This window comes from Pholcus phalangioides, unplaced genomic scaffold (assembly GCF_987345545.1).
Source record: "Pholcus phalangioides strain wild (caught in Gottingen) unplaced genomic scaffold, Ppha-v1.0 ptg000014l_1, whole genome shotgun sequence".
Classification (NCBI taxonomy): Eukaryota; Metazoa; Arthropoda; class Arachnida; order Araneae; family Pholcidae; genus Pholcus; species Pholcus phalangioides.
In genome coordinates, this window is record NW_028301607.1 from 12,503,141 (window position 1) to 12,529,225 (window position 26,085).

The following is a 26,085-nucleotide window of genomic DNA, read 5'->3' on the forward strand; positions in this document are numbered from 1 at the left end:
TTGTTGACTCACTGCCTTTAATGATAAATTTTTTTAACATAATTAAATTTAAAAGTTATTAACAGTTGATAAATAAAATTTGAAAAAGATGCATGAATTCTTAAAAAATATATTTTTTTTTTCCCAAGGCGAATATGAATTTGGACGAGGAAAGAGAATTTTTCTGCTCTTCATTGATTGAAGATTCCAACGACGATTCCTGCCAGCAGATGGCGCCCCAAACAAACGAACAACACATCCCGACCAATGAGATCGCGTCTTCTCCTTCGTCAACATTGGCGGCAGCAGCAGCAGCATCAGAACACGGTCCGACGTCGTCGCGTAACGACGGCGATGGTGGAGGTGTCATCAACGAAGCTTTCGACGATTCCGTCAACAACATAACTGAACGTCAACATTTCATTGAATATGGATCAGTGAATCCGCGTATTAACCACTGCTCATCTGGATACAGTGAGTGCGGGAACGGGGGATCCTTGCAGAGTGTTTCCAAACAACGCCACGTTACCGAGGATAACAATAATAATAACACCAATAAGGATAATAATAATAGTCAGTGCTGCATCTCAGCTGTTTCCCCGAGTCCTCCTCCACCTCCTGTCATAGGCATCACAAGGCATTTCAGGAAGCCTTTCCGACGTAGGTGCCTCCCATTTCAGGAGGATCGACGGCTGTGGTTCGAAAGGAATTGGACCGAGTTGGAACTCAGGTGCAAAAGTGTAAATAGCTCGCAAGAAGAAGAAGAAGATCAAGTCGTGTTTCCGGATATCGAATTGGGTCAGATAAATACCAGCCCCGCAGGTGTTGTTGTTGAAAGATGCGATTGTCCCCGAGGAAAGTCGAATCATCAGACAATTCAACCCCATAATTCGAGGGATTTCACTGTGAAAGATAGTGACTTCAAATCAACCGTGTACAGTATTGGAGTCTTCTACTCGGATACCGACGAATGCGTGAGGGAGGATAAGGTAGCACCAGTTGATGAAGGAGTCACCGAGGATAGTATTTACTTCGAGCCCTCAGTCGCTGATGATGGCGACACAAAGGAACCCGACGGAAAGGTGACTGATAAAACCGTCATAGACGAGGCCATGGCCCGTGGTGCTGATAGGAATCCTTCGAGTGGCACGCGTGGGGATGGCGTACCGCTCAACAGCAGTAGTCATCGGAGATCGTCATCGTCCCGTGGTAACAGCAGGAATAGGTGCAACGAGAGGCGAGCGGCGGCGAGCATCAACGCGTCCAGTAACATGACCCCAGACCCACTTACGAACTCTTCGGAGAGCGTGAATAACCTGGTGCCCTCGCCGGACAGTACCAGCCCGAACAACAACAACGCCCTACCGGATATTCTTAACTCTCACCTGCCGCCACCGTACTCGACGTTGCCCCCGTCGGGGGGTGGTGGTGGTCGGAGGCTGCCCCCGCCCTCCCACCCACCCCCGCCGCCCCCTCCGCCCATGTGCGGGACGGGCGCCCCCGCGGGTGCTACGGTCCTCCCCGGCCCGTGTCCCCACTCGACCCCGCGCCGGTCGTCGAGGGGACGCGGCGCTTTCCGGGGCTTCCCGCCCAGGGACCGTCTCCGGACTTCTGGTGGTCGCAGGGGTCCGAGTTTCGGCGCCCCGGCCGCTTCCGAGTCCGACGAGCCCAAACACTGCTGCGGTGTGATGGTGACGCAGACCGTCAGCATCAGGTGGTTTATAGTGATGATTGCTTTCGTGGGATTTTGTTGTGCCATTGTTGGAACAGTGCTCGGAGCTGTGAAGGCTACTGGACGGGAGCACCTGACAGTGTCTCTGCTCATGATCGGTAAGTTGAAAAATGCAATCATATACTCTTATTTTCTAGATTTAAATTTCCTCCTAGGTAACAATCTAACACAGGGGGGTGCACATCCTTCGACTAGTAGGGGTTCTATCTGGCCCACGAAAGTTCGGTAGAAAAGTATCAACATACACAGCAATATAAATATATAGGCTTCTTTCATAAAAGTACAGGATATCGCCAAAAAATTGTCAAGGCTGGTGAAGTTTCCAGTTCACAGACGAATCCAAAACATGTCCCAACCCACCGGGAAGAAGCGAATATTTATCAGAAATATGTGAGATGAATATTTGTTTGATTATAATATATTTGTTACATATATTCAATGTTATATATTCAACTATGATTATTAATGATAGAGGATAGAGTCATGATTATCGTAATATAACTTATAAGTCATGAAAATAATATCTCAATTCTTGGTTTCAAAAATTCAGTTAAGCTTTGTGGAAAATAGGGGAAAAACGGGAACATTTTATAAAAAAAAATTGGGACCCAAAAATTACGGAGATGCCCAGGTCATATGGTTACTCTTCATATACAAGTTTTTGGCCAGCGAACGGCAGAGATTCTCATATCTACTAGCCTAGGGACCGCAATGGGTGCGTATCCCTGTCTACCACATGAGCCCACGCTTCCTAAGAGAAAACCACGAATCCCCCAATTGCTAATTTGGAACGTTCTTACCACCAGGATTCCTTTCCTTGGCCACCGACGTCACTCCCACATATTCGAGTCCTTGAATTTTAGTCTCAAGGACTTGTCTCGCTTTGTGGTAGACGGCTTTTCCGAAGCACGTGAGAGTCCGTATGTGCCATTGCAACGCATGACTTAATAAGCCGTAGCTGTAAACACAACGCCTACCCTGCTGTTGCGAAAACCGACTTAAATGTTTATGGAAGTCTAGCTATATATAAGCCATGGTATCCGTGTGGAAATTGCTTTTACCATGTCCCCGCCACAGCGAAGGAATCGAGAGAGTCCCATCCATCCCTTCTATTTTCAAACAATTTTATTTTCTTTTAACTCAGTAACTTCCATACATGCTCAATCCATATCCCTCGGGTCAAACGTGGCCCGCGACCTCAAACCTAATATCGCAAAAAAAAAAAAAAGAATTAAGAGCTGCAAATTACCTCGTCACTTAAGTAACCCACGGCGGCACGGTCCCAGATTACTGAAGTGGCCCGCCCCACCATCATCAAAAGTACTCCCGGTCTGTCTCCATGGGAGATCACAAGGGGGATATGGGCATGCTGGAAGAACCAGGCGATATAAAGAGCGTTCTGAACGCTCTCGCGGTGTGGAACGCACTCCGTTTTTTCCGTCAAGTGGCCCGCAGCATATTTACAGATCATTTGAGTGGCCCGCAGCACGTTCTCAGACAGCTTTAATGACGCGCGGCGACAGATAGCTTGAGTGTTCCAGTTCATTCAAGCGGCCTGCGGCATAATTACAACTTTAGTGACCAGCGACATAATTACATGAATGACCCAAGGCAAAGTTTCAGAGCGCTCAAGCAGCCCGCTGCACATTATTTCCAGATCCCTTAAGTGACTCGCTGTGCTTTTACAGTGGACTTGCATCTTGAGTGGCTCGTGACTCGTTTTCAAAGCAAGGAAGTGGCCCCGCGCTCTCTTAAAGGTTGAACATCTTTGCAGTAATCAGAAAATCGACCGACAGAAGCTTCTTGTTCCTCTCTGTGCAGTCAGACGCTAGGTGTCCCTGGATATGGTCATGGGTGGCCTCGTAATAGAGGTTAAAAAAAAAAAAATTCTCTGGAGAGAGAGAGAGAGAGAGAGAGCAGGGCAATTGGCTCTATCAGGATTCTGTGGTAGGGCTACAACACTCCACACAGGACAATTTTTTTTGTGGGCCAGAATTTTTATTTTGCATATTACATCACTTCTACAGTATAATTGAGAGGCTACTTCTCTGAATAGTCGGTTTCTGAGGGCAAGTTGATCTTTCCCCCCCCCCCCCACCCATGTTCATGGTCATGCGGACGAATGAAAAAACACGTGTCCTAGTTACCATCATGTTTTTTGTTGTTAAACTTTGTGAAAATGTCCACATCTTTTCCATTTCATCATGTTAAAAATCGTATTTTTGAATTTGCATTTATTCGCTGACCCTTTAGGTCAAACACATAAAGAATCAAGGACTCTCTAAAACGAAAGGTGCTCAACTTTTCGAACAGTGCGGGCCATTTCATTGGTTTGAAAACATTTTGCGAGCCACTTAGGTGATCTGTAACTGTGCCGCGGGCCACTTGAATGATTTGGAAATGTGCCGCAGTTTACTAAAGTGATCTGAAAACGTCTGCTACTTCATTCTTACAAAATTAGTTTTGTGGCCACTGGCCAGATCAGATCTTTCCCCAGCCTCCAAGAACCACAATATGGCCCGGCCGGTCATGGGTTGGGCATGTATGTTCTATACCACACACATATCTGTAACCGCTTACTGTATTTTCATTCTGGTATCTATTGCATTCCGAGAAACACAAATCCCAGGAAGCCAGCGGACCACCTTCTGAAAACCGTTAATCAATGGAAGCATGGGTTTTAACTATCGCTAAATGACACGTTATAATAGTGCAGAAGGGCCCAGCAATGTCCATATTATGCCGTGCGGGGGGGGGGGGGGTTGCCTCCTGGACATTAGCCTGTTAAGTCCTCATCCGGACGAGGAAATTATGCTAACGCGTTGCAGATTGTAATCCAGCTAATGCTTTCCAGGGGGGGGGGGGGGGGGATTCCAACTAGGCACGATCAGGTGAGAGGAAATATGATTTCCCCAGCATTTCGTGCGTGGGGGGTTACACCAATTTCCCGATTGCTCGATCACGAGATTAAAGCCCGTAATCCCAATCCAACAGCGATAGGATTCCACGGAGCCATTTCCCATGTGCTGCGAGTCTTGGGCTCATTAACCACTATTGGTACTATTTTTCCACGTATGTGGTCCTTTCCAGATAGTTACGGACTATAGATTTGCAATGGACAAATTGCTTATCTTTGATTTCGATACGATAGCTCAATGTCTCGGTTCGCACACTTGGTTGGTCTCGACTCTTGTTTTTTTTTTTTATTCGAGTGCGTTAACCTCGGGAGACAGCCTCGGGTACATACAGCCAGCCTTTTCGTGCTTATCTCTTTCTCTGTTAAACGACAAGCTGTACAAATTTAGAGACGAGAGAGAGACAGAGATCTATTTTTTTTTCTTCTTCTTCCCCCTTTGATGCTCTAAATTTCTCAAAAAAATGTCTCGGGTCTTTTACGACGTGTCTCTTTCTGTTCTTTTTTTTTCCTCCGTGCAGCTTCTTCTTGCGACCTATAAAATCGCACACACACTCACGCAAAAGAAAAAGCGCACGACTGGGTGTTTGTTTTGGTGGAACCGTGCCCTCGTGCTGTTCTAGTCTTTTTATAGACCTTCGGAAAGAAAGGAACAAGATGGCTATGACGAAAAGATGGAGCTAAGATATGACATTCTTCGAGAACTCCCCTCTCTCATATTCATACATGAAAGCAAGGGAGGGCCGTCTCAGTTATTTCTTGGGCTAGGGAACAAGCCTTCTATATTATGGTCCTTTTCAGTCGAATTTTTGTCGTATTGACTCGAATCGCGCTGAAATTGAACCAATTTAGGTGTTCCTTCAAATCGATGTACAGTCAGACCTCGGGAAACGTCATACTTGGGAACCGAATGAAAATGACTTCTTAAGCGGGTTGACTTAATATGTCGAGTAATCCCGATTCGATTTTATCCTGGCAGGGACCAGAGTAAAAAGTGACGTAATGGGTCGGACGATGTTAAAAGTGATGACTTTACACCGACGACGTCTGACTGTAAAGATGCGTATACATTAGCGCACGGATTATGCAGTGAAAGCATTCGCAATTGGTTCAGTAACTTGTACGGTGTTGTGAACCGTTCTTGAGCTATTTGAACTGGACCCACCAGGAATCGGTTTTTTCAACGAACACAAAGGAAGTTTTGTGTTCCCAATGAACGGATTAGAACTTCTGCAAGGAGTCGTATGCTACAAGATTGGCGCTCTAATGTATACGCGCCTATAAGAAGCAATGCTCATTTTCACAGCTGAGAAATTGGTAATGTGTTAGAACCGGTGAGAATACCGAGAAACACAAAATTAAGATTTTTCGCAGCTGAAAAGATAAATCGCGTTATAGAATCGGTGAGAAAATATCCAATCCAGAAACCATACGCATTTTCGCAGCTGAGAAAATTCACCTATTCGTAGATGTGAACAAATATAGGTTAAGAAATTAAGGCTGCCAGCTTCAAGCAATTTAACATGATGAACATAATTGCCAAAACTCGTGATTTCTTCACTTGAAACTTGTCATTAAAGAAAAAAGAAATCGGTTGTTTTTGTGATTGTTATTCACTGATTTCGAAACTACTTTCGATTATGCTGTGTGTGTGTGTGTTGCTTGTTTTCGTAGAAACTCCTCTCGAATGGCACTTGTGAGGAGATGAGCTGTGCTTCCAAGAATACGAAAAACTGACCACTGTTCACTGTGGAGACAATACATTTTGGACGGTTTCTAAAACTCCCATCAAGCTCAATTTGAAACTGAAATCATCTGTTTTCGTTGAATCTAATTTGATCAAAATATTGATTCAAATGTTTTTAAACTTATGGTCACTTATACAGAATGTTCTGTATTCTGTATAGAACATAGTTTCCCATACACTTTTTGTTCCATCGCCCCCCTTCTGCAAAGTCGTTCCCCTTCCTCGTCCCCCTCGACTCGAGCGAACCCATAAGACCCAATGTTATTCTCGTAGCTTATATCGCCCCCGGACCATTCCATGGAAACACTGGTGTAGAACATGATTTGTAGGACATCCAACAGCTGTTTTTTTTTTAAATCAAGCTAATTCGCAAACTTTTAATAAAAATTTTAATCGAGTTGATCGAATAATTGATGAACACAACTAAAATTTTTAACTGCGATTAACAATTGATCGGTTAATCGATTCATTAATCGGAACAGCCCTATTGATAATATTGAGAAAAATTCACGTTTTTTTTCTTTGCGGCTGACAAGATGAGTCGCGTTGGAATCGGTTACTATGTCTGAAAAAAAGCTATGCATTTTTGTAAGATGAGGAGAAAAAAGGTGAGCGTTGTGGAATCGGTGACAATATCCAGAAACAATACGCGTTTTCGCAGCTGAGATATAAAAGCCTAGTTTCAGCGTCTCGGGCCTTGGCTCCCATCGGTGAACATGTTAAGACGCTACTGCTTGAAAGAAGCTTCTCTTTTTTATTGAGATTTATTTCTCTTGTTATTGACCGTGATGAATGTCCTTGGCGATCTGAACTCATCAATCATATTCAATTCGTTTTTCAATCGCCATTTACTAATTCTCCCCCCTCTTTTTTCAAATTACTAATCTTTATTAACTTATCAGAGAGTATTATTATTATTATTTTCATTTGGGAATCTTTTTATGTAATAATTATTCCATGAATATGTTTGGGACAGGTCGATTCATGCGTGACAGTCGAGAGAAGACACTTCTTTTATATTATGAAGCCTCTTTTTTTTTAAAAGACTCTGCCAATGTCAACCCATGATGTAATTAATTACGTATCGATATACATATATTTTTACATGACACGTGATAGGCGTCGCTGTCTTGTGGTCATCAATCATAGTAGGTTCGATCAAACATTATCAAAAATAGTCTGCCCAACAAAGGCTAACGGCACGGGATATTCCAAGGATCCATTGCCTTGCTATAGGACTATAGGTACATTCAATAGTCTTGTACGTTTTCCCCCCCTTGTGACCCCCCCCCCCCACCGTCTTAACCAGCCCCCCCACCCCAAACTTCCAAAAGTGAAACCTTTTGTACTTATTAAGTCGCGTATATAAATAAGTTATTAAGTCTATTTCTGCTTAAATCCGTTGCGTGTAAGAATTGTTTCACAGATCTCTCTGGTCGCTTTAATCACTACCTACTACTAGTTTCAAAGATGCTTTGTTATTTCATCGGTTTATTTATTTCTACATTTTTAGCAACGTTTATTGAATTTAGGTCTGTCACTCACAGGCGAAGGAAGCATGCATCAGTGGACCCTATGAGTAGGTTCAGAGACGTTTGATTGGCCAGTAAGTATGAGTAGTCTAATCAGGAGGCCATCGATTACGTTCATTAATGCGTAAAAAATTTAAGCGACTAAACCAGTGATTCCCAACGTGGGCGTTAATGGAATATTCCTGGGGAGGGGGGGGGGGGGGTTGTAGAAGCTACGGGTATAACATAGGATTCTATGGGTTAAATTGTGTTGGGGGTGATGGGAGAAAAAAAAATTCTGAAGAAGGGGCGAGGGGAGAAAATAGGTTGGGAAACTATGCTCTATAAACCAGTGATTCCCAACGTGGGCGTTAACACCCTCTGGGGGGCGATAGAATGTTCCAAGGGGCGGTAGAAGCTACGAGGATAGCATAGGATCCTATGGGTTAGATTGCGTTGGGGGGGGGGGCGATGGGACAAAAAAGGTTGGGAAACTATGCTCTAAACTTCAGATTAAATAGGTCCAACGTCATGGTTTCAAAGACCTGGTAAGTCAACAAATTCAAGTTTAAATTTGTCGTTCCTAAATTATTGGCACAGAAAGGATTTATGGATTCGACGACCAAGTACAGCGTAGTTTGGGTTTTAAATATACATTAATTTCATGTCTTTACACCAGAGTTTGACAAATGCCATGCGCCAGGTGACCACGGCGACTGAAAAATTAGTATTTAAACGCCTACCGTTTTCTATGTGTGATTGCTAGTCCCACTGATTACTTACTACTAATGGACAAAATAAATACGCTTGATTTCTAAATTATTTGGTAGGCGTCTAGATTTTTTTCTCAATTTGTCAAGCCCGCCCTATTTTAAATTATGAATGCACAGAAGCCCCACGTGCAAGTGTAAAAATCAGGTCCAGAAGAGAGTAACCAATACCACTGTTAAGCAGCCCCCCCCCCCCCCATCTCTGTTGGGAAACTGCAATATTGAGTAAATGGATTCATAGTAATTGAAAGTAGCAAGAACCAGTAGCGGCTTATGAAAAAGGTGTTTCGTGTCGCAAGGCGTGAATCTATAATAGAATTTCCGCTCCTGGGCGAATATTGATGTAGTCTGGTGTCGGAATCGGTTCATCCCCGCACACCCTAAGCCCTACCCATTGGCATTACAAATGCTGGGAAGTAGAAGGAGGAGGAGAAGGTGAAGAGCTTATTGGCCTAGTGTTCATTAATTTTTTTAACCCTGCAGAGAAAAAGATGGAAAAAAAAGAAAAGAAACGAAAAAACCCATTCAAGTCTAGTAATTGCGCATTCGCCGAGATTAGTGCTAGGCTCACCCCTATTAAGATTGCTCCAAGAATAAGTGAGAGGAAAGAATGTATCTTATCACAGCCCTGAAAAAAGTTGATGGGGTTCTTCCTTCTCCTGAAGAATAGGCGCAGCGGAAAGACCTTGGAGAGATTCGAAAATTAACATTTCTGTGGTAGAGCTTGGATAGATTTTTTCGGGCTCCCCCTTCAAAAAAGGCCTAATAACGGTATTCGTTTATTGGTACTTTCCGAGGAGAAGAAGAGAAAGAGCTTAGGTATATATTAGACCTAGAACCTGAAGAAGATGGCTTGCGAATCGGCTTCTTCCACCTCGATTCTTAACCACAGAAGAAGAAGAAAAAAGAAGCCGGTTATACAAGGTAATTTTGGCTCTGTTGTTTCGACTGGTTTCGAGATGATTGGTCATGAAGTTCTTATGGAAGAATAAGAAAAGAAAGGAAATGTATGAAATAAGAAAAAAAAGAGAGAGAACAGGTATGTACTCGTTTTTGTTGCCCCTGTTGCGTTGCATTAGTAGTGATTCTGGAGTTTGATATAGCGATATCTGATGACTGATCTGATTTTTTTTCCCCTCTGCCCTTTGAAATCTGAGACTTTTTTTGTTACCTGGATAGATGAAATTGGGCTTGACATTTTACCCGGCAGGATACGAAAAATTGTTATCGATTGTATGTACTAGGTTTTGAGTAAAAAGGGACTATTACTATTAGGTTATTTGATATATATGAAGGGGAAATATTATCTGACGTCGTGGCTATAAGTTCTCTATGTAACTGGACTCGCCAATCCGGAATGGAATCTCACTTTTTTGCTTCTCTTTTTTTTTTTAAATTCAACATCGTAGAAGCTTTACTTCGCTGTGGCATGTTCGACCTGTTGCTTTGTCAGCAACCAAAAGCGGTGTCCGATTTTGTAGTTGCGTCCAAGGATTAGTGTCAGATGTTGATCTGAGTTGAGCGTGTGTCTGAAATTTCCATATGAGCGATCTTTCGATGATGCCCCCCCCCCCCCCCCCTGGGTGTACAGGTTTTCTTAAGTTGGGGCTGTATATGGCATCTCTTTAAATACAATGGAACCGTGTATAGATTATCTAGAAATTCATACATTGACTCCGTGTAAAGTTTTTTTTTTTGAGGTGGAGTGAGGCTGCATATACAGTCGAATCCCGTTATAGCGAAAATCTCGTTTTAACGAACACTTTTTTAATCCCCCAGATAAGTTTACATAGGAATAATGCAAAATCCCGGAATTCCTTTATTACGAAATTTTGTTATAATGAAGTGATTTCTCCGGTTTCTTGGAGTTCGTTACAATGGGATTCGACTGTAGTTTATTTTATGACACAACGGAGAGCTGATCACAATTCATCCGTAAATATAATATGTGAGCTATGTCTCTATGTAAATACAATGAAGATGTGCATAGTTTTTTTCCTGGGAATTGCAGCCTATGACTAGGCTGCTTAAAATATCTCTCTAAACAAGTATGGCGGTGTATAGTTTCTCCGAGAATTCACTGGAGTCATTTAAAGCTTTTCTAGGAATTTATTTGAGCTGTGTATAGTTTCTTCTCTCAACAGAATGGGACTACGTTATAGTTTATTTGTTGACAGAGTTAGCCTGTGCACATAGCTTGTTTGTAAATACAATGAAGCAGAGTATGCTTCATCTGTAAATACGTATAGATGGGTATAGTTTATCTGTAAATATTGCTGGGGATGTTTTGTTTTTTCTGTAAATGCAACGAAGGAGTTTATGGGTTTTCTGGGAATTCTATGACTGGACAATGTAAGCTTTAGAAAGAAGTGTAGGGTGGTGTATAGTTTTTCTATGAATTCATTTCGGCTGTTTATAGTTTCTTCTATCTACCGAGTGGTAGAAGAAACTATACTACTACTATCACCACCACTACTAAGGCGTACTGTTTCTTTGCTGACAGAGTTAGGCTGTGCATAGTTTATTTGTAAATGTAATGAAGCTGCGTATACTTAACTGTAAATACAATGAGTATACGTTTGTCTGTGAATATAGCAGGGACTATGTTTTTATTTTCTGTGAATTCAACAAAGACGGTTTATATATATTTTTGGGAATCCATTCTGTTACTGAGCAGTGTAAAATTTCTCTGTAAATAGGTGTATGGTGGTGTATAGCTTTTCTAGGAATTTATTTCGGCCGTGTATATTTTTTCTGTCAACAGAGTGGGATTATGTATAGTTTCTTTGGAAACAGAACGGTACTGTGTGTAGTTTCTTTGGAAACAAAGTAAGGTTGGGGTTTGTTTCTTTGGAAACAAAGTAAGGTTGGGGTTTGTTTCTTTGGAAACAAAGTAAGGTTGGGGTTTGTTTCTTTGGAAACAAAGTAAGGCAGGGTTTTGTTTCTTTGGAAACAGAAAGAGGCTGTGTGTATAGTTTCTCTCTTTGGAAACAGAAAGAGGCTGTGTGTATAGTTTCTCTCTTTGGAAACAGAAAGAGGCTGTGTGTATAGTTTCTCTCTTTGGAAACAGAAAGAGGCTGTGTGTATAGTTTCTCTCTTTGGAAACAGAAAGAGGCTGTGTGTATAATTTCTCTCTTTGGAAACAGAAAGAGGCTGTGTGTATAGTTTCTCTCTTTGGAAACAGAAAGAGGCTGTGTGTATAGTTTCTCTCTTTGGAAACAGAAAGAGGCTGTGTGTATAGTTTCTCTCTTTGGAAACAGAAAGAGGCTGTGTGTATAGTTTCTCTCTTTGGAAACAAAGTGAGCCCGTGTATAGTTTCTCTCTTTGGAAACAAAGTGAGCCCGTGTATAATTTCTTCGTGAACACAGTGGGATGATGTTGGAGTTGGTTTATTATACCTAGAAAAAATTGTAAAATATCTTGAAATTGATATAGACCCTTGAATTATGATAATGTGATTTTACTTGATAGACTTGTTCAAGCACTCATTATCAACGATTCATAGATGGATATCCGATTTTCATCGGATTATTAATTTTAATTTTGGGACAAATTCCACTCATATACGCCAATTCATAAATACAGTGGTGCGTTATAGAACTGAGTCAGCAAGAATAACACGTGGGAAGATTCCCAGATTTTTAAATTCCATTCATGGCCGTTCAAGTGACCATTGCCTTCATTCTCTCTCCCCCTTCCTTCAATTCCTAGTTGTTCTGTGTGTGGAGTTTTTGGGTTTTCGGTTCACGTACTCACTCGTTCGGCCTCAGGTGTGGTTGTTGCTGAATTTGGTCTTTATAACATCTCTGGTAAAAAAAGAAGAAGAAAGGAAAGCAAAAGATTAAGAAAGAAAGAAGTCGGTCGAAGTCAGTGTTGAGTTCTTCCTCCTTTCGGGATGGCCGCAAGAATAATAAGAGTATTACGAGTCTGGGTTCATTATTATGCAGCTCGTATGTTATTCCCCCCACCACCACCTTAACCGTCTGTTACTGTGACTCTCTATGGCGGTAATAATAATAATGATAAGAAAAAGGAGAAGAAATTGTTTCCGAGGACGTCGCATGTTCTTGTGTTGACTTTTCTTTTGTTTGTGCTAGGTCAGCGACGCCCATTGCCTGGCTCGTGTGCGATATAGTTTCTTCTCTAGTGTCGGTTGGTGGCCTTTCGGGTGATTGCACGGGTTGCGTTCGTTCGAAACACGACCGCATATCGTGATTTATTCAAGTTTTTTTTTTTGTTTTGTGAGAATCGTTTAAAGAAACAGTTATTGATCTTGCATACGATTTGGTTAGAACTATTTGCTGCTCCGTCGTTTTTCATGAATTGTTTGAAGACTGTCCACAACTGGGCAATAACCAGGATTTTTGTGGGGGGGGGGTAAACCCACCACTGTAAAATTCGATGCTTTTACGAAGTGAAAAACCATTTTAAAGGGATAAACATGTTTGAAACGCATTGTTTGGGAACCACGGTAATCAAAGTAAGTATTCCAAAAGACATTGTTGAGGCTTCCGAACTATTGTTGCCCGACAGTTTTTTTTTTTTGCCTATATCGTGCATTTGCCCAGATCTCACGAACATTCAACGTAGCCTATTCAAGTTGGATACTGTTTGGTATATGTGTGTGTGTGTGTGTGTTTGCTTGCATGCATCGTTTTTTGAACAATATTCTTTTAGTTGATTGATTTCATTAATTACTCCAGACAATGATCAATTTCATAACGCCACGCTGACCGACAATCAATTTCATAACACACACATTCTGATCAACAATGTTTTTCATAACACACACATTCTGATCAACAATGTTTTTCATAACACACACATTCTGATCAACAATGTTTTTCATAACACACACATTCTGATCAACAATGTTTTTCATAACACACACATTCTGATCAACAATGTTTTTCATAACACACACATTCTGATCAACAATGTTTTTCATAACACACACATTCTGATCAACAATGTTTTTCATAACACCATCAGGACCGACAATCAATTTTTCAACACAATTCTGATTAACAATGAACAAAGGCCAAAATACTTTTTTTTCAAATAACCAAATAGTTAAATTTCATCCAAGTTATAAGTTCAAGTAAGTCAGAAAATTGACGTGAATATTATCCCTTATGTTCTCTATTATTAGAAAAAATCACGATTATTTTCTTTGCGTGTTTCATGATTCATATCCATCAGATACCACATCCTGAGGTATCTAATGTCGAAAAAAGTGAAAAAAAAACAAAACAACTACTATAGAATACTGTATGTCAGAACTGTAGAAATGATCATTTTCCCACATAACTGATTACATTTCTCGTTAAAACAAACACACGAGAGCCATCACTCGAGCGAATCTTCGCTGATAGCAGAACCAGAACAAGTTGATGAGTGATCAGATCCTCTCGCTCTCATTAGTTCAAAATGTAGGAGAATGTGTGACATGTGTCATGAACTCTCACCTAATTCCGAGGAATATTATTCTCTCACGCTGGCAGATGTTGATGATGACATTCGCCCGAGGAAAAATATAAATAAACACACACACACAAACATCATATCAAATTTTGGTCATGAATTTAGGATAAAAAAATAGGGTATATGCAGGAGACCGCTTGTAACGTTTTCCCCGCTTAGTACGACTTGTTTTCGTGGTCTCAACCGTAAGTAATTCTTATTAAGATTTCCCGTTTAAAACGTTTTCCTCGCTAACAAAGTTTTTTCATGATGGTTTTTGAAAAAAACGTTATAAGCGGAATCCATTGTTCATATGTCTTATTTTTTTCTATTACTATTAAAGATATCGATTAAGAAAAACGTGATATTTTTAAAGATCACATCGATTGATAGTTGAGGAAGTAATGTTATGAAATTGATTGTTGGTCAGAATGGTGAAATTTATTATTAGCCAGAATGTTGAAATTGATTATTAGCCAGAATGGTGCTATGAAATTGTTGGTCAGAATTGTAAAATTGATTGTTGGCCAGAATTGTAAAATTGATTGTTGGCCAGAATGGTAAAATTGATTGTTGGCCAGAATGGTAAAATTGATTGCTAGTCAGAATGGTAAAATTGATTGCTAGTCAGAATGGTGAAATTGATTGTTGGCCAGAATTGTAAAATTGATTGCTGGCCAGAATAGTGAAATTTATTGTTGATCGGATCGGTGCAAGAACCTGAAATATCCTACTGTGCCGAACATGCAATAAAAATATCAATACAACTTTTTATGAAATCTTCTACCTGCAATCTTGAACAGTGTTATGAAATCGATTCTTGTATCAGCAAGCTCACTGGGTTTTTTGCTTGTGTTGCCATTTTTCACAGTTATTGAAATCCATTTTAGTTTGAGCGATGTTGGTGAGGAATGCTCTAAAATATTGATTGATTGTTCGCATGAGTGATGTTAGGATTTATTGATCATTAAATTGAGTAGATCTCATTATTGAAAACTCATTCGAGCTTGAAGCTGATTAGAGATTATAAATGCATTTCCTATATGATATTCTTTTATCCATTTTTAAAAGGAATAAAATCTTTGAAACTCTAGAGAATTTCCTCGGCGCTTTCGGACATCAAACATTAACAGACACGAACAATGAATGCCATGTACTGTCGAAGACGGTAATGGTAACTGCGATTATATCATTTCTCTTCCACGCGAAATGGATACATACACTGCTGTTAAAAGAAAATATTCACTATACTCTTGTCTCGGAACTGCTCTGCCGCTCTCTTTTTTGAAAAACACTGGCCCCGAGTAATACTAGAGAGACAGCAGCCTGAGTATAACTGGAGAGACATCTGCCCTGATTATAATTAGAGAGACTTACACTTAGTAGAAAATGTAGAAAGTGACAAGACAATCACACTGATCATAACTAGAGTCTTGCCCTGACTAGAGAGACTTGCATTGAGTGGAAAAATATAAATGTAGAAAGAGGCCAGACAATTGCACTGACTATAACTAGAGAGACACTTGCATTGATTATAACTAGAGGGACACTTGCACTGACTATAAATAGAGAGGCACTTGCACCGACTGTAACTAGCAAGACAGTGCCCTTTTAAAAGGAACAAATTCCTCAACATTCCGGTTAATATCCTCGGCACTCGGTCATCAAACATTAAGCGTCACGAACAATGATTGCCATGAACTGTCGAAGACGGTAATGATAATGGTGATTATACCATTTCTCTTCCATAAAAAATGGATACATACACTGCTGTTAGAAGAAAATATTCACTATACTCTTGTCTCGGAATTGCTCCAAATAGTGCCGTCGCTCTCTTTTTTAGATAGATATTAACCAAAGAAAAAAGAGAGTTCACCGCTTAAAAGTACTCGGTAAAGTACCTCTTTTCAAGCGGCTTCCTTTTTAAGAGCGGAATGTATATACTTTTCGAACAAAAAAAAAAAGTAGCGACATGCAAATTGCGATGTAATTACCCGTTAAAGAACTGCATAGGAAAGAAGAGAGAGTTCTCTGCGCTTAAATTGTTGGAAGCGTTTTTAATATTTTAAGAGGATTTTTCCCCGTTGGAAAATCCGTCCAGTAAATCAAGATTATTTTTTTAAAATAATAATAATAATAATGTTTTCCGTCACGTAATAATATTCATTGCAGCTTCGAAAAAGTTTAGTTCTCGTTTGTACTGAGACTATAGTCACTATGGAGCGGTTTTTTTTTGAAGAAGAGGAACTAAAAACTAACGAAATCTGAGTGTTATGCGGAAAAGAAAGGTTAATTATTTACCGGTTGTTTTTCCAACTTACGTACAGAGATAAATACATAATGCACATTTTTTTTATGGCCGTCTTGGTTATTTCCGAAAGCGTTCTGTCTTACTGGGTAATTCTACAAAAAAAAAATGTGTAAGTTTTTCGGAGGATATAAGAATATGAGACACGATGTAGAGAAATAATTTTGGCACCCCGAATGGAATTCCTGTTTTAGAAAAAATTATGCTGGAATTTTTTCCCATATATTTAACATTTAAATATTTTATTATGGACACGTTTTGGTGAATTCAATTGGCAATTTCGATGCCATTCACGTACACAGAAATCTGTTTGAAAATGGTCGTTTCTGTTTCATTATGCAGTTTTAAAATTCTGTTATTGAAATTATTGTAATGAACGTGATATAAAAATTCGCAATAATTGTCTGAAATCGTATTTTTTTTTGGTTGCTTGTTGAATAGGGTGTTGCGTTTTTATATTTTAGGGCAGTATAATTTGTTGAAATGTTGCAATAAACTGAGTATTGAAATCATTTTAAAGACAGTGACCAAGAAAGTCAGGGAAATGAAAAATAGTCAGGAAAAGCCAGGGAAAATGCTAAATACTTGGCAAATGTCAGGGAATGATTCCTTTGATAGAGGTCTGGAAAAAACAGTTTTTCCTTCAAAAAACAAGAAAAAAAAGGTTAATATTTCCAAATATAGTATATCTTCTTTTGAGAGTTTTGGTCAATGAAAGACGGGGGAAATTTTTGAGATTTGCTCGGAGAAAGTCAGGGAAATTGTCAAGCAAATTTTGTTGGGGAAACCTCGGCAATTTTGCGCCATCACGCGGTCGCCAGTTCGAATCATATTTTTTAAGCATGGAAACGTTTGTTGAAAATTGTTTGTTGGCTTGACCAATTCAAAAAATTATTCGCCAGTCAAATTTCTTAAGACAGTCGCATGATTTTGTCCTCACGAGAAACGGTTTTCATTTCCGGGACTTTCCATCATCTTCCTATGTTAAAATACACACTGATGTGATGTAATGATATCAAAAAACTTTGTGTCATTCATAGACTCCAATTTATGAATTACATCTAGAGAATTCCAGGCGCAGATATATCGATTTTCTAGTTTCCGTATGACGATCTCTGTCCAACACTCCCTATATCTAGCTATGGATGGCGTTGACCTGACGCCGGGGATGTGTCTAGCCCTGTTGTAAACCAATATGAAAGGAGTCGCTAACACAAATTTCGAAAATTTCGTGCTTTCCTGGAGTTTTTTTTAGAATACGATTTAACAATTGGTCATGAAAAATTTCTGGTGCCAATTCCAAAATCTTAATACAACAATAAACTTTTTTATACAAAGACATTTTTTCATCGTCAGCAGAGTATCGTTAGCCTACATCGAGATTTCAATGTATTTGTAGAGAATTTTTGAAATTTTTTTCTGCATGCACGCACAGTAGAATTTTCGAAACATTACCAGAGTATAAGAATCTTCGAAAAATATTTTGAAGCATAGCATTGTTTAAAAATATTTGAATGACATTGTTATAAAATATTGCAGAATAACACCAGTCTAGATTTCAAAAAATCTATCGGAAAATATTCTAATTGTTGAAAATCATTTTCTTTAATATTATTGGAAAATATTTCAGAAAAGCATTGTTGTTTTTTAAATATCTCAGAGAAGCATTGTTGGAAAATATTTCCAGAGTAGCGTTGGTGTAATATATAATAATAATAATAATATTTTTTGATAGAAAGTCTTAGATATTTTCTTGTGCTGTTATCTCTGGAGAAGCGTTACTTAAAAACATTTCTAGAGGGGAATTATTGGAAAATATCTCTCTTGGGTCTTAGATGGATATATGCATTGATTTTCTACCCCCCCCCCTCCATTGTGTTTATTTTTCTCTTATTCATGTTTTATTCCCCCCCTCCCGTTTTGTATCAATAAATTCTAAAAAAAAGCATTGTTGGAAAATAGCTCAGAAAACCATTGTTGGAAAATATTTCAGAATACCATTGTTGGAAAATATTTCAGAAAACCATTGTTGGAAAATATTTCAGAAAAGCATTGTTGGGAAACATTTCTAGCATAGCATTGTTGGAAAACATTTCTAGCATAGCATTGTTGGAAAACATTTCCAGCATAGCGTCGTTATGAAGTAGTATTTCTAGAACAGAACAGCATTTTTGGATATTATCTCGGAAATATCTATAGTTCATAGAAGAATGAATTTTAAGACACGGGAATTCCAACTGTCCAGTTTGATCATTAAATTGAAATAAATCGCTTTGAAACGAAACCGGACACCAGGAAGAAACAAAATGTGTATATAAATATATATTTACAGCGTCCAAGAGATGGACGAAGAGACGACTTCTTCAAGATTAATGTGTACCGATGCCGCCAGACCGTTTTGTTTCATGTGGTGACTAATGGCTTAGAAACTGGGACACACGAGGGACCATTGTATGTGTCCATCTAAGGAGGAAAAAAAAAAAGATTTCGGAATTATCAGGAGAGAAAAAGACAAGATCTTTTTCGGACGACCTTGGTTTGTCCACCGGGTGAAAGATGCCCTGTCGCATCAGCACCTCCTTTATTTCATGTAGCTAGTCATGTCCGAAGAACGCGAATTGAGTTACGATCTCGAACGAATTCATCAATATTTTTGCTGACTTTGCTACAAGTTGTATTTACGCCATTGTCTACAAGAATTGATGCGATTTTTCTTGTTGTTATCCTCGTTTTTCTATGTGTCTCTCTCTGGCTTTGGAAGTATGCCTTTATTCCGACGAGACATCTTGTTGCCATCCATAAATTTTAAAAGTGAAGTCAAGTTTAATTTTTTCTCCTCTTTTGCATTCGATAGCTCGAGTGTAATGAGATTTTCATTTAGAAGGTTGTATAATAATACGTATTTGCAAGCCTGTGACGGCGTATTTATTAAGCGTATTCATTTAAAAAGCACATGGCCCTGCATCCTGCAGCAGAACCCTAGGGCTAGGATCTTTCTGGGGCAGAAATATACAGATTTTCCATTTACTCGGGGTCTTTTATAGCGTGAAAAAACAAAAAATGACAAGAATCGTCCCGGGCTGGAGCCCTGTCAGCCCCACCGTTGCGGAGGCCGTGTTTAAGCTCATGTGTTTTGAATAATATAATTCATGTAATTCTCACATAGATGATGTTCTTTATCTTATCTTATTTTATCATCTCTAGTTTTGTCGCAAATTTTATGGAGCGTTGTTTAAAAAATGTTTCATCAGTGGCAATGATTCAAAATGTTTCTTGAGTTGCATTGGTTGAAAAATATTTAATGTAATAGCAATAGCATAAAAAAAAAATGTTTCCAGAGAATTTTCGAAATGTTACCACAGAGAAAGTAGAAATTTCGAAAAAATATTTAGAAGAAGAGCGTCGTTTAAAAGTATTTATGGGATATAATCGATAGAAAATATTCCAGAATAAGTTTGTTGAAAGGATTTCTAGAACATCATTGTTGGAAAATATTCCAGTATATCCCCATTAAAAAGTACTCATAGATTCTAGAATCTATCGGGAAATATTCAAACCATTAAAAAGTATTTCTGTAACATTTTTGGAAAATATTTCAGAAAAGCATTGTTGGAAAATATTTCAGAAAAGCATTGTTAGAAAATGTTTCAGAAAAGCATTGTTGGAAAATATTTCAGAAAAGCATTGTTGGAAAATATTTCAGAAAAGCGTTGTTGGAAAATATTTTCAGCATAGCATATTTGAGAAACATTTCCAGAATAACATTGTTGGAAAATATTTCCAGAGTAGTGTGAATAATATTTTGTGATAGAAATAGTCTTAGATATTTTCTTGTGCTATATCTCTGGAGAAGCGTTACTTAAAAACATTTCTGGAGGGGAAATTATTGGAAAATATTCCTCCAATATCATTTTTGAAAAACATTTCTAGAATAGCATTGTTAAAAAAAAATATTTCTACAGCAGCAATGTTGATTCTTTTTGCACTCGCATGAGATTTATTTCATCGATATTCTAGTAAACAACCAATTCTAGACTTTTATAAGAAAAACCTCAGAACTTATTTCGTTATTATCACTGAATAAAAATTTATTCCAAAGAAGACCAGAAAAGAAAATCCTGTAGGCTATTTCTGGAGAATTCACCAATTTCTTGTCCTTTTTGTGGATCTTTTTCTTCTCGACCCACATTCGTTGTTGGTTTTTTTCTTTTCTACTTATCCGTTGGAATCTTATTTCCATGAGCGTCAAGTTGCCCGCTGCTGCTGTTTTCTTATTCTTCTCGCTGGGTAATCTTCGGGATTAGGTATATGCAAATATCTGGCACAAAAGCTCCGTATGCGGTAGGTTTCCCATTACGACAGTAATGGATATATTCAGAATTTAAAAAAAGAAAAAAGTGGTTTAAAACGTAGAGGATGTTCAAAAGAGGGTTATTCGAACGCATTATAAATTCCGAAAGCTCTTCTTTTTTTTTGATCCTGCGAATTCCTTTGATGGATGGTTGACGATCCGTTGCTGTGGTCTGTTTGTTTTTTTTTTTCCTTGTCGATAACTGAAAGGTTGACATGTGTTGTCACCGATGCTGTTATGGATTGTGATCTGTGATCATTTTTTTTTTGACGAACGATTGCCATTTCATGCACATGAGATTGATCAAACTCGGTAATGAATTGATTGAAAAACCTTTGAATCCGAATTTGAGCTAAAATATATTTCAAATCTCCGTTAAATTTAGATGTTATAGAGTGGGATTTGAAGTATTTAAGTGTTGATGTACTGTTTATTAGCACGGTATGGACATGAATACGGTATTTTGATGAGTCTGCTATAACCGAATATTCCCTTTTAAAAAATGAAGCTACTAAAGCTACCAAACTAATAAACTCAGTGGATTGTTTAGATTTCGGGTTCTTAAGTTCCTGGGAAAAAATGTCTCATTTATCTACGTGAGAATCAAGTTTCGGCTGTACTGGCTAGAAGAAGAGCGACATTTGCACTTATTCGAGCCCAAGAGACAGTTACACTGACTTTAATTAAAGAGACATTTGCCGTTACTGTAAATAGGGAGACATTTGCACTGACCACAACTAGGTAGAGAGAGACCAGATCAGTGCAATGTCTATAACTAGAGAGATATTTGCGTTGACAATAACAAGAGATACATTTACACTGACAATAACTACTGGCTATAACTGGACACATATTAGCACTGACTATAACAGACAGATATTAACACTGACTATAACTAGAAATAGAGGCCAGACCATTGCACTGAAAATAACTACTGGCTATAACTAGACACATATTAGCACTGACTATAACCAGACAGATATTAACACTGACTATAACTAGAAATAGAGGCCAGACCATTGCACTGACAATAACTAGAGAGATATTCTAACTCACTAGAGAGAAAGACATCTGCAATGACTTTTGTAACAAAAGAGAAATTTGCACTGACTACAACTAGAGTGAGAAGACAAACCGCACCGACTAGATAGACTTTTAACACTATTACTGGAGGTAGACCAAACTAGAGAGATTACTGCACTGAACCATAAATGGAGAGAGACATAGTTGACACTCACACTATAACTAGAAAGAGACGATGCAGAGATACAATTAGAGAAACATCTTACATAAAAGTGCCTCTTGGCTAAATTAGATTATAAACGACACAGAGATAATCATTCCGATGGAAGAAAATGAAAAAAAACATCTCCATGAGAAATATCGATCCCTTCCTGAAGGGTGGATAGATTTATTTAACCATTTAAGGGCAATGAGGAGATATCTCGCCTCCATAAAAGCCTCTTATTTTAGCATTGACAAACCCAGGTACTTTGTAAAGTTGATTTCTCAACAACCCTTAGTTTTCACTTGCTGAAAATCGGAAGAAAGCCTACTTCATTAAAGAAAATATGGGATTTTGAATGGGGTTTAGTGATTTTTAATTGCCACTTAGAGGATTAAAAATGAAAAGCCACGGGAAAAACTTTTAACACTCCGAGAAATCGCTCCAACTGTTAAAATGAGTCAAATATTAATAAAAATTTCGTACCCTAAAAACCAATTTTCGTAATGAAATACTTTCGATCACATCAAAGAAGAGACGGGTTTAAAACCAGCTTTTAGTTCTCTCTTCAATTTTAATTTACATACATTACAAGTATTTCAACAGTGACAGTAAATCCTAACAATTCTGGAACAAGAGGATTTTAGTGGAAAACTCCGAGTCTCTAGGATTATCATAGTCATTAATTGCGATTATTAACTCTTTTGCAATACGCGCGCTACATGCGTTTAAAACCGAAAGACCATTATCTTTTTTTTTTAGGACGGCAATTAATTTTCTAAACTTCATTATAAATTCCTCGTCTTATTATTTTTCCTCCATCTTTGCTCGAGTTATTACATGCTTGGCTTGGCTTGTAACACACACACACATTGAGAACATTTTCGGACTGTGCTATAACAATGTAACGATCTACTCGGTGAATATCCAGTTAATACAAACGAGGAAAAAGCAAGGTTTCTTTTAACTCTATAATGTTTTTTTCCCTCTCTCATCAATGACTGCCCCCCTTTTTTTTGTTAGTTACTTTCCTCCATCTTCCCATGAAAATGGGTTTTCCCCCTCGCATTAATTATAGCATTTTGTTGTTTTTCTCAAAAAAAAAAAAGACACGCTCCGTTAATATTGAAGGTATTTACTTCGTGTTTATTAATAGAAATTATTCTACCAAGGCGTGATTATAATTTACGACGGGAGAGTTGAAAGAAAATAGGGAAATATATTAATTTATGAATTTTTATGGTGCTCTTGGTGAGGTTTGTATTTTTTAAGGAAGTTTCTGGTATGTCCCCCCCCCCCACTTAGGCGTTGATCGAGGGCCCTTCCCCGTATTTTTGAGTAGGACCCTTAGGGAGGATATTTTTTTGGTTACCACCCAGGCCAGTAGATCAACTTATATGAATTTTTTAATGAATTTATGATGGAAAGAATTTAAAAAGTATAAGACATCAATTTTTTTTGGAGAAATTTATGTAAATTATCTGAAGTACAGAAATTGGCTGGAAATTTCCAGGAACATGTTTGAGCAAATTTTTGGTAACAGTGATTTCGAGAAGTTGAAATCGAGTACAAATAATGTGTTTATGAGTACAGTTGCTCAGAACAATGTTTTTCGAACAGTTTCTCATGCCAATGTGCCTGTTGTGCGCTGCTTCTCATAGCAATGTTTTTGAGCACTGTTTCTCAGAAATGCGTTTTAGAGCGCTGTTTCTGAGAACAATGATTTTAGACAATGTACCTTCCAGTACTGTCTCTGAGAATAAAGGGTTTAAACAATATATTTTTAAAGCACTGTTTCTCAGAATAGTTTTTTGAGCCCTTTCTCAGAATAGTTTTTTTGAGCCCTTTCTCAGAATAGTTTTTTGAGCCCTTTCTCAGAACATTTTTAGAATAGTTTTTTGAGCACTGTTCTCAGAACATTTTTAGAATAGTTTTTTGAGCACTGTTCTCAGAACAGTTTTAGAATAGGTTTTTGAGCACTGTTCTCAGAACAGTTTTAGAATAGTTTTTTGAGCACTGTTTCACTGAGCAATTTTATTATAGTTTTTTAAGCACTGTTTCACTGAGCAATTTTATAATAGTTTTTTGAGCACTGTTTTGCAGAATAGTTTTTTGAGCACTGTTTCCCACACATAATGGCTTTAAACATTATTTCTCATGATTTCACATAACAATTTATTTATGCAATATCGTGTGTGCTCCTTTTTCTCTAACTTATTTTATATCAATGGTTTCCGTAACAATGATATTTGATCATGTTGCGTCCGGTCCTAGCGATATTTCTGGCCCAATGAGTTAAGTACGTACTCTTCACCACAATAACCACATTTCTCCGACAAATTTCCACGAAATATTTGTTGCAGTCTGGACGAAGCCAATAATCAGCGCATTCTCATCCTTTATTAATCTTCTGAATGAACCCTACGTATATAGACTCATCTCTTTGGAAAGCAGACTCATTGGCTGTGAGAATGTGACTCCATCTTCAATTGAGATTTCTTTACTCGCGGCTTCAAAGCCAGCTCCAAATACAAACACCATGACCACCAGGCTTATTTTTGGGCGTATTTTTTTTTTTACATGGGAGCCATCTCGGCCTGTCTTTCAGTCTATTGTTCGTAGTTATGTCGGCGGATCGGTTTTTGCTATAGACGAGTTTCTATAGAATGTCATACGTTGTGGCTTCGTGTCGTAATATCAAGCGTGGTCTGTGTGTGTGGGAGATTTTTATTTTTTGTTATTAATCCGGCAAGGACAATGACAAAAGCCCTTCATCAGTGAAAGTGTGGCTCGGAAAAAAAAAAAATGAGCGTGATGTTGGGAAAGTCAGCGGCCCTTGGGGTCGACACACTTCGACGGGTCCGCCATGTCTATTTTCATGTGAGGCCTGTGTGTGTGCTTTATCATTGCGTTTTGTCGTTTTTTTTTTGAATGGCCGTAAAACGGAAGTGGACAAGGTCGGACCTACGTGTATCGTCATACCGTATCATTTCGCTCATTTCCGTGTGTATCATCATTCCATGTTTGGGAGGAAAAATGGCGGCGAAAGTATTCCTCCTGCCAAATCACACGCGTATTTTCTCATGTATCTAAAAAAAATTGCTTCAATCGATTTTTAAATTTTGAAAAATTTTAAAGTTCAGTTTTATCCGAATTAATCCGGTTCAAAATAATAATATAAATATTTTTTTAATTTTAGTTCTAACTGATCCGCGAGGACGAAGCTCACGATTAACCGTGTTTGCAGAAAATCGTGCTCATATTCAGCACTTTCCGACAGAATTATTCTCATATTTATCCATTTTTGGAACAATTATGCTCATTCCCCAAAGCTACTGCAGAACAATCTGGAAGAATTTTAAGAAAACAGTATTATGTGTAAAAAACCCACTATATATATATATATATATATATATATGTATGAACTTATACTGCAGAAAATTTCCAGTCAGCCGAAGGCTCGTTGCAGAACAAAGCAAAACATTCTGCTTTGGGGTTCATATTCATCCCATACTCTTATTGAGCCTTTTTTGACAAAATTATGCCAAAATTTGTCAATTTTTTTTGCCAGAACTCAGGCTTTTATTAATCCCGTTTTGTGCAGAACCATGCCTCATGTTCAGATATTTTTGGCAGAATCAAGCTCATATTCAGCCATTTTACTACCAATCATGCTCGTATTCAGCTATTTCACTACCCAATCAGCTCGTATTCATTCGTTCTCAGCCATTTTCATTTATAGCGAAGTTTGTTTTTTAGTCTCATCCCATATTCGTATTCATTTTTAATTATCCTGGATTTAAATCATGCTCATATTCGGTAATTTTCGTGCATGATCTTGTTCACATTCATTCATTTTCACCCATCTTCGTTTAGAACAAATTAATTTTCATCCACATTCTATCTTATTGCTCATTTTTAATCTTGTATCTTGAATTTAAATCATGCTCATTTTTCGTGTAGAAGCGTGCTCATTCATATTCAGCGGTTTCCGAGCAGAACCCTGCTCACATACATCCATTTACTACGGTGTTTGTTGAATCGCAGTCATTTTCAACCGACTTTGATTTGAATCATGCTCATTA

General features: G+C 38.4%; 1 protein-coding gene across 2 annotated transcripts in view; it reads left to right on the forward strand.

The window, feature by feature from the left end:
* Window positions 1-26,085, forward strand: part of LOC149078170 (uncharacterized) — a 161,264-nt gene that overhangs the window by 43,668 nt on the left and 91,511 nt on the right. For both annotated transcript variants that reach the window (XM_089241761.1, XM_089241760.1), the window contains exon 2: window positions 129-1,809. In XM_089241761.1, coding sequence (XP_089097887.1) covers window positions 135-1,809 — 1,675 coding nt within the window. In that variant the 5' untranslated portion in view covers window positions 129-134. The remainder of the gene's footprint in view (window positions 1-128; window positions 1,810-26,085) is intronic.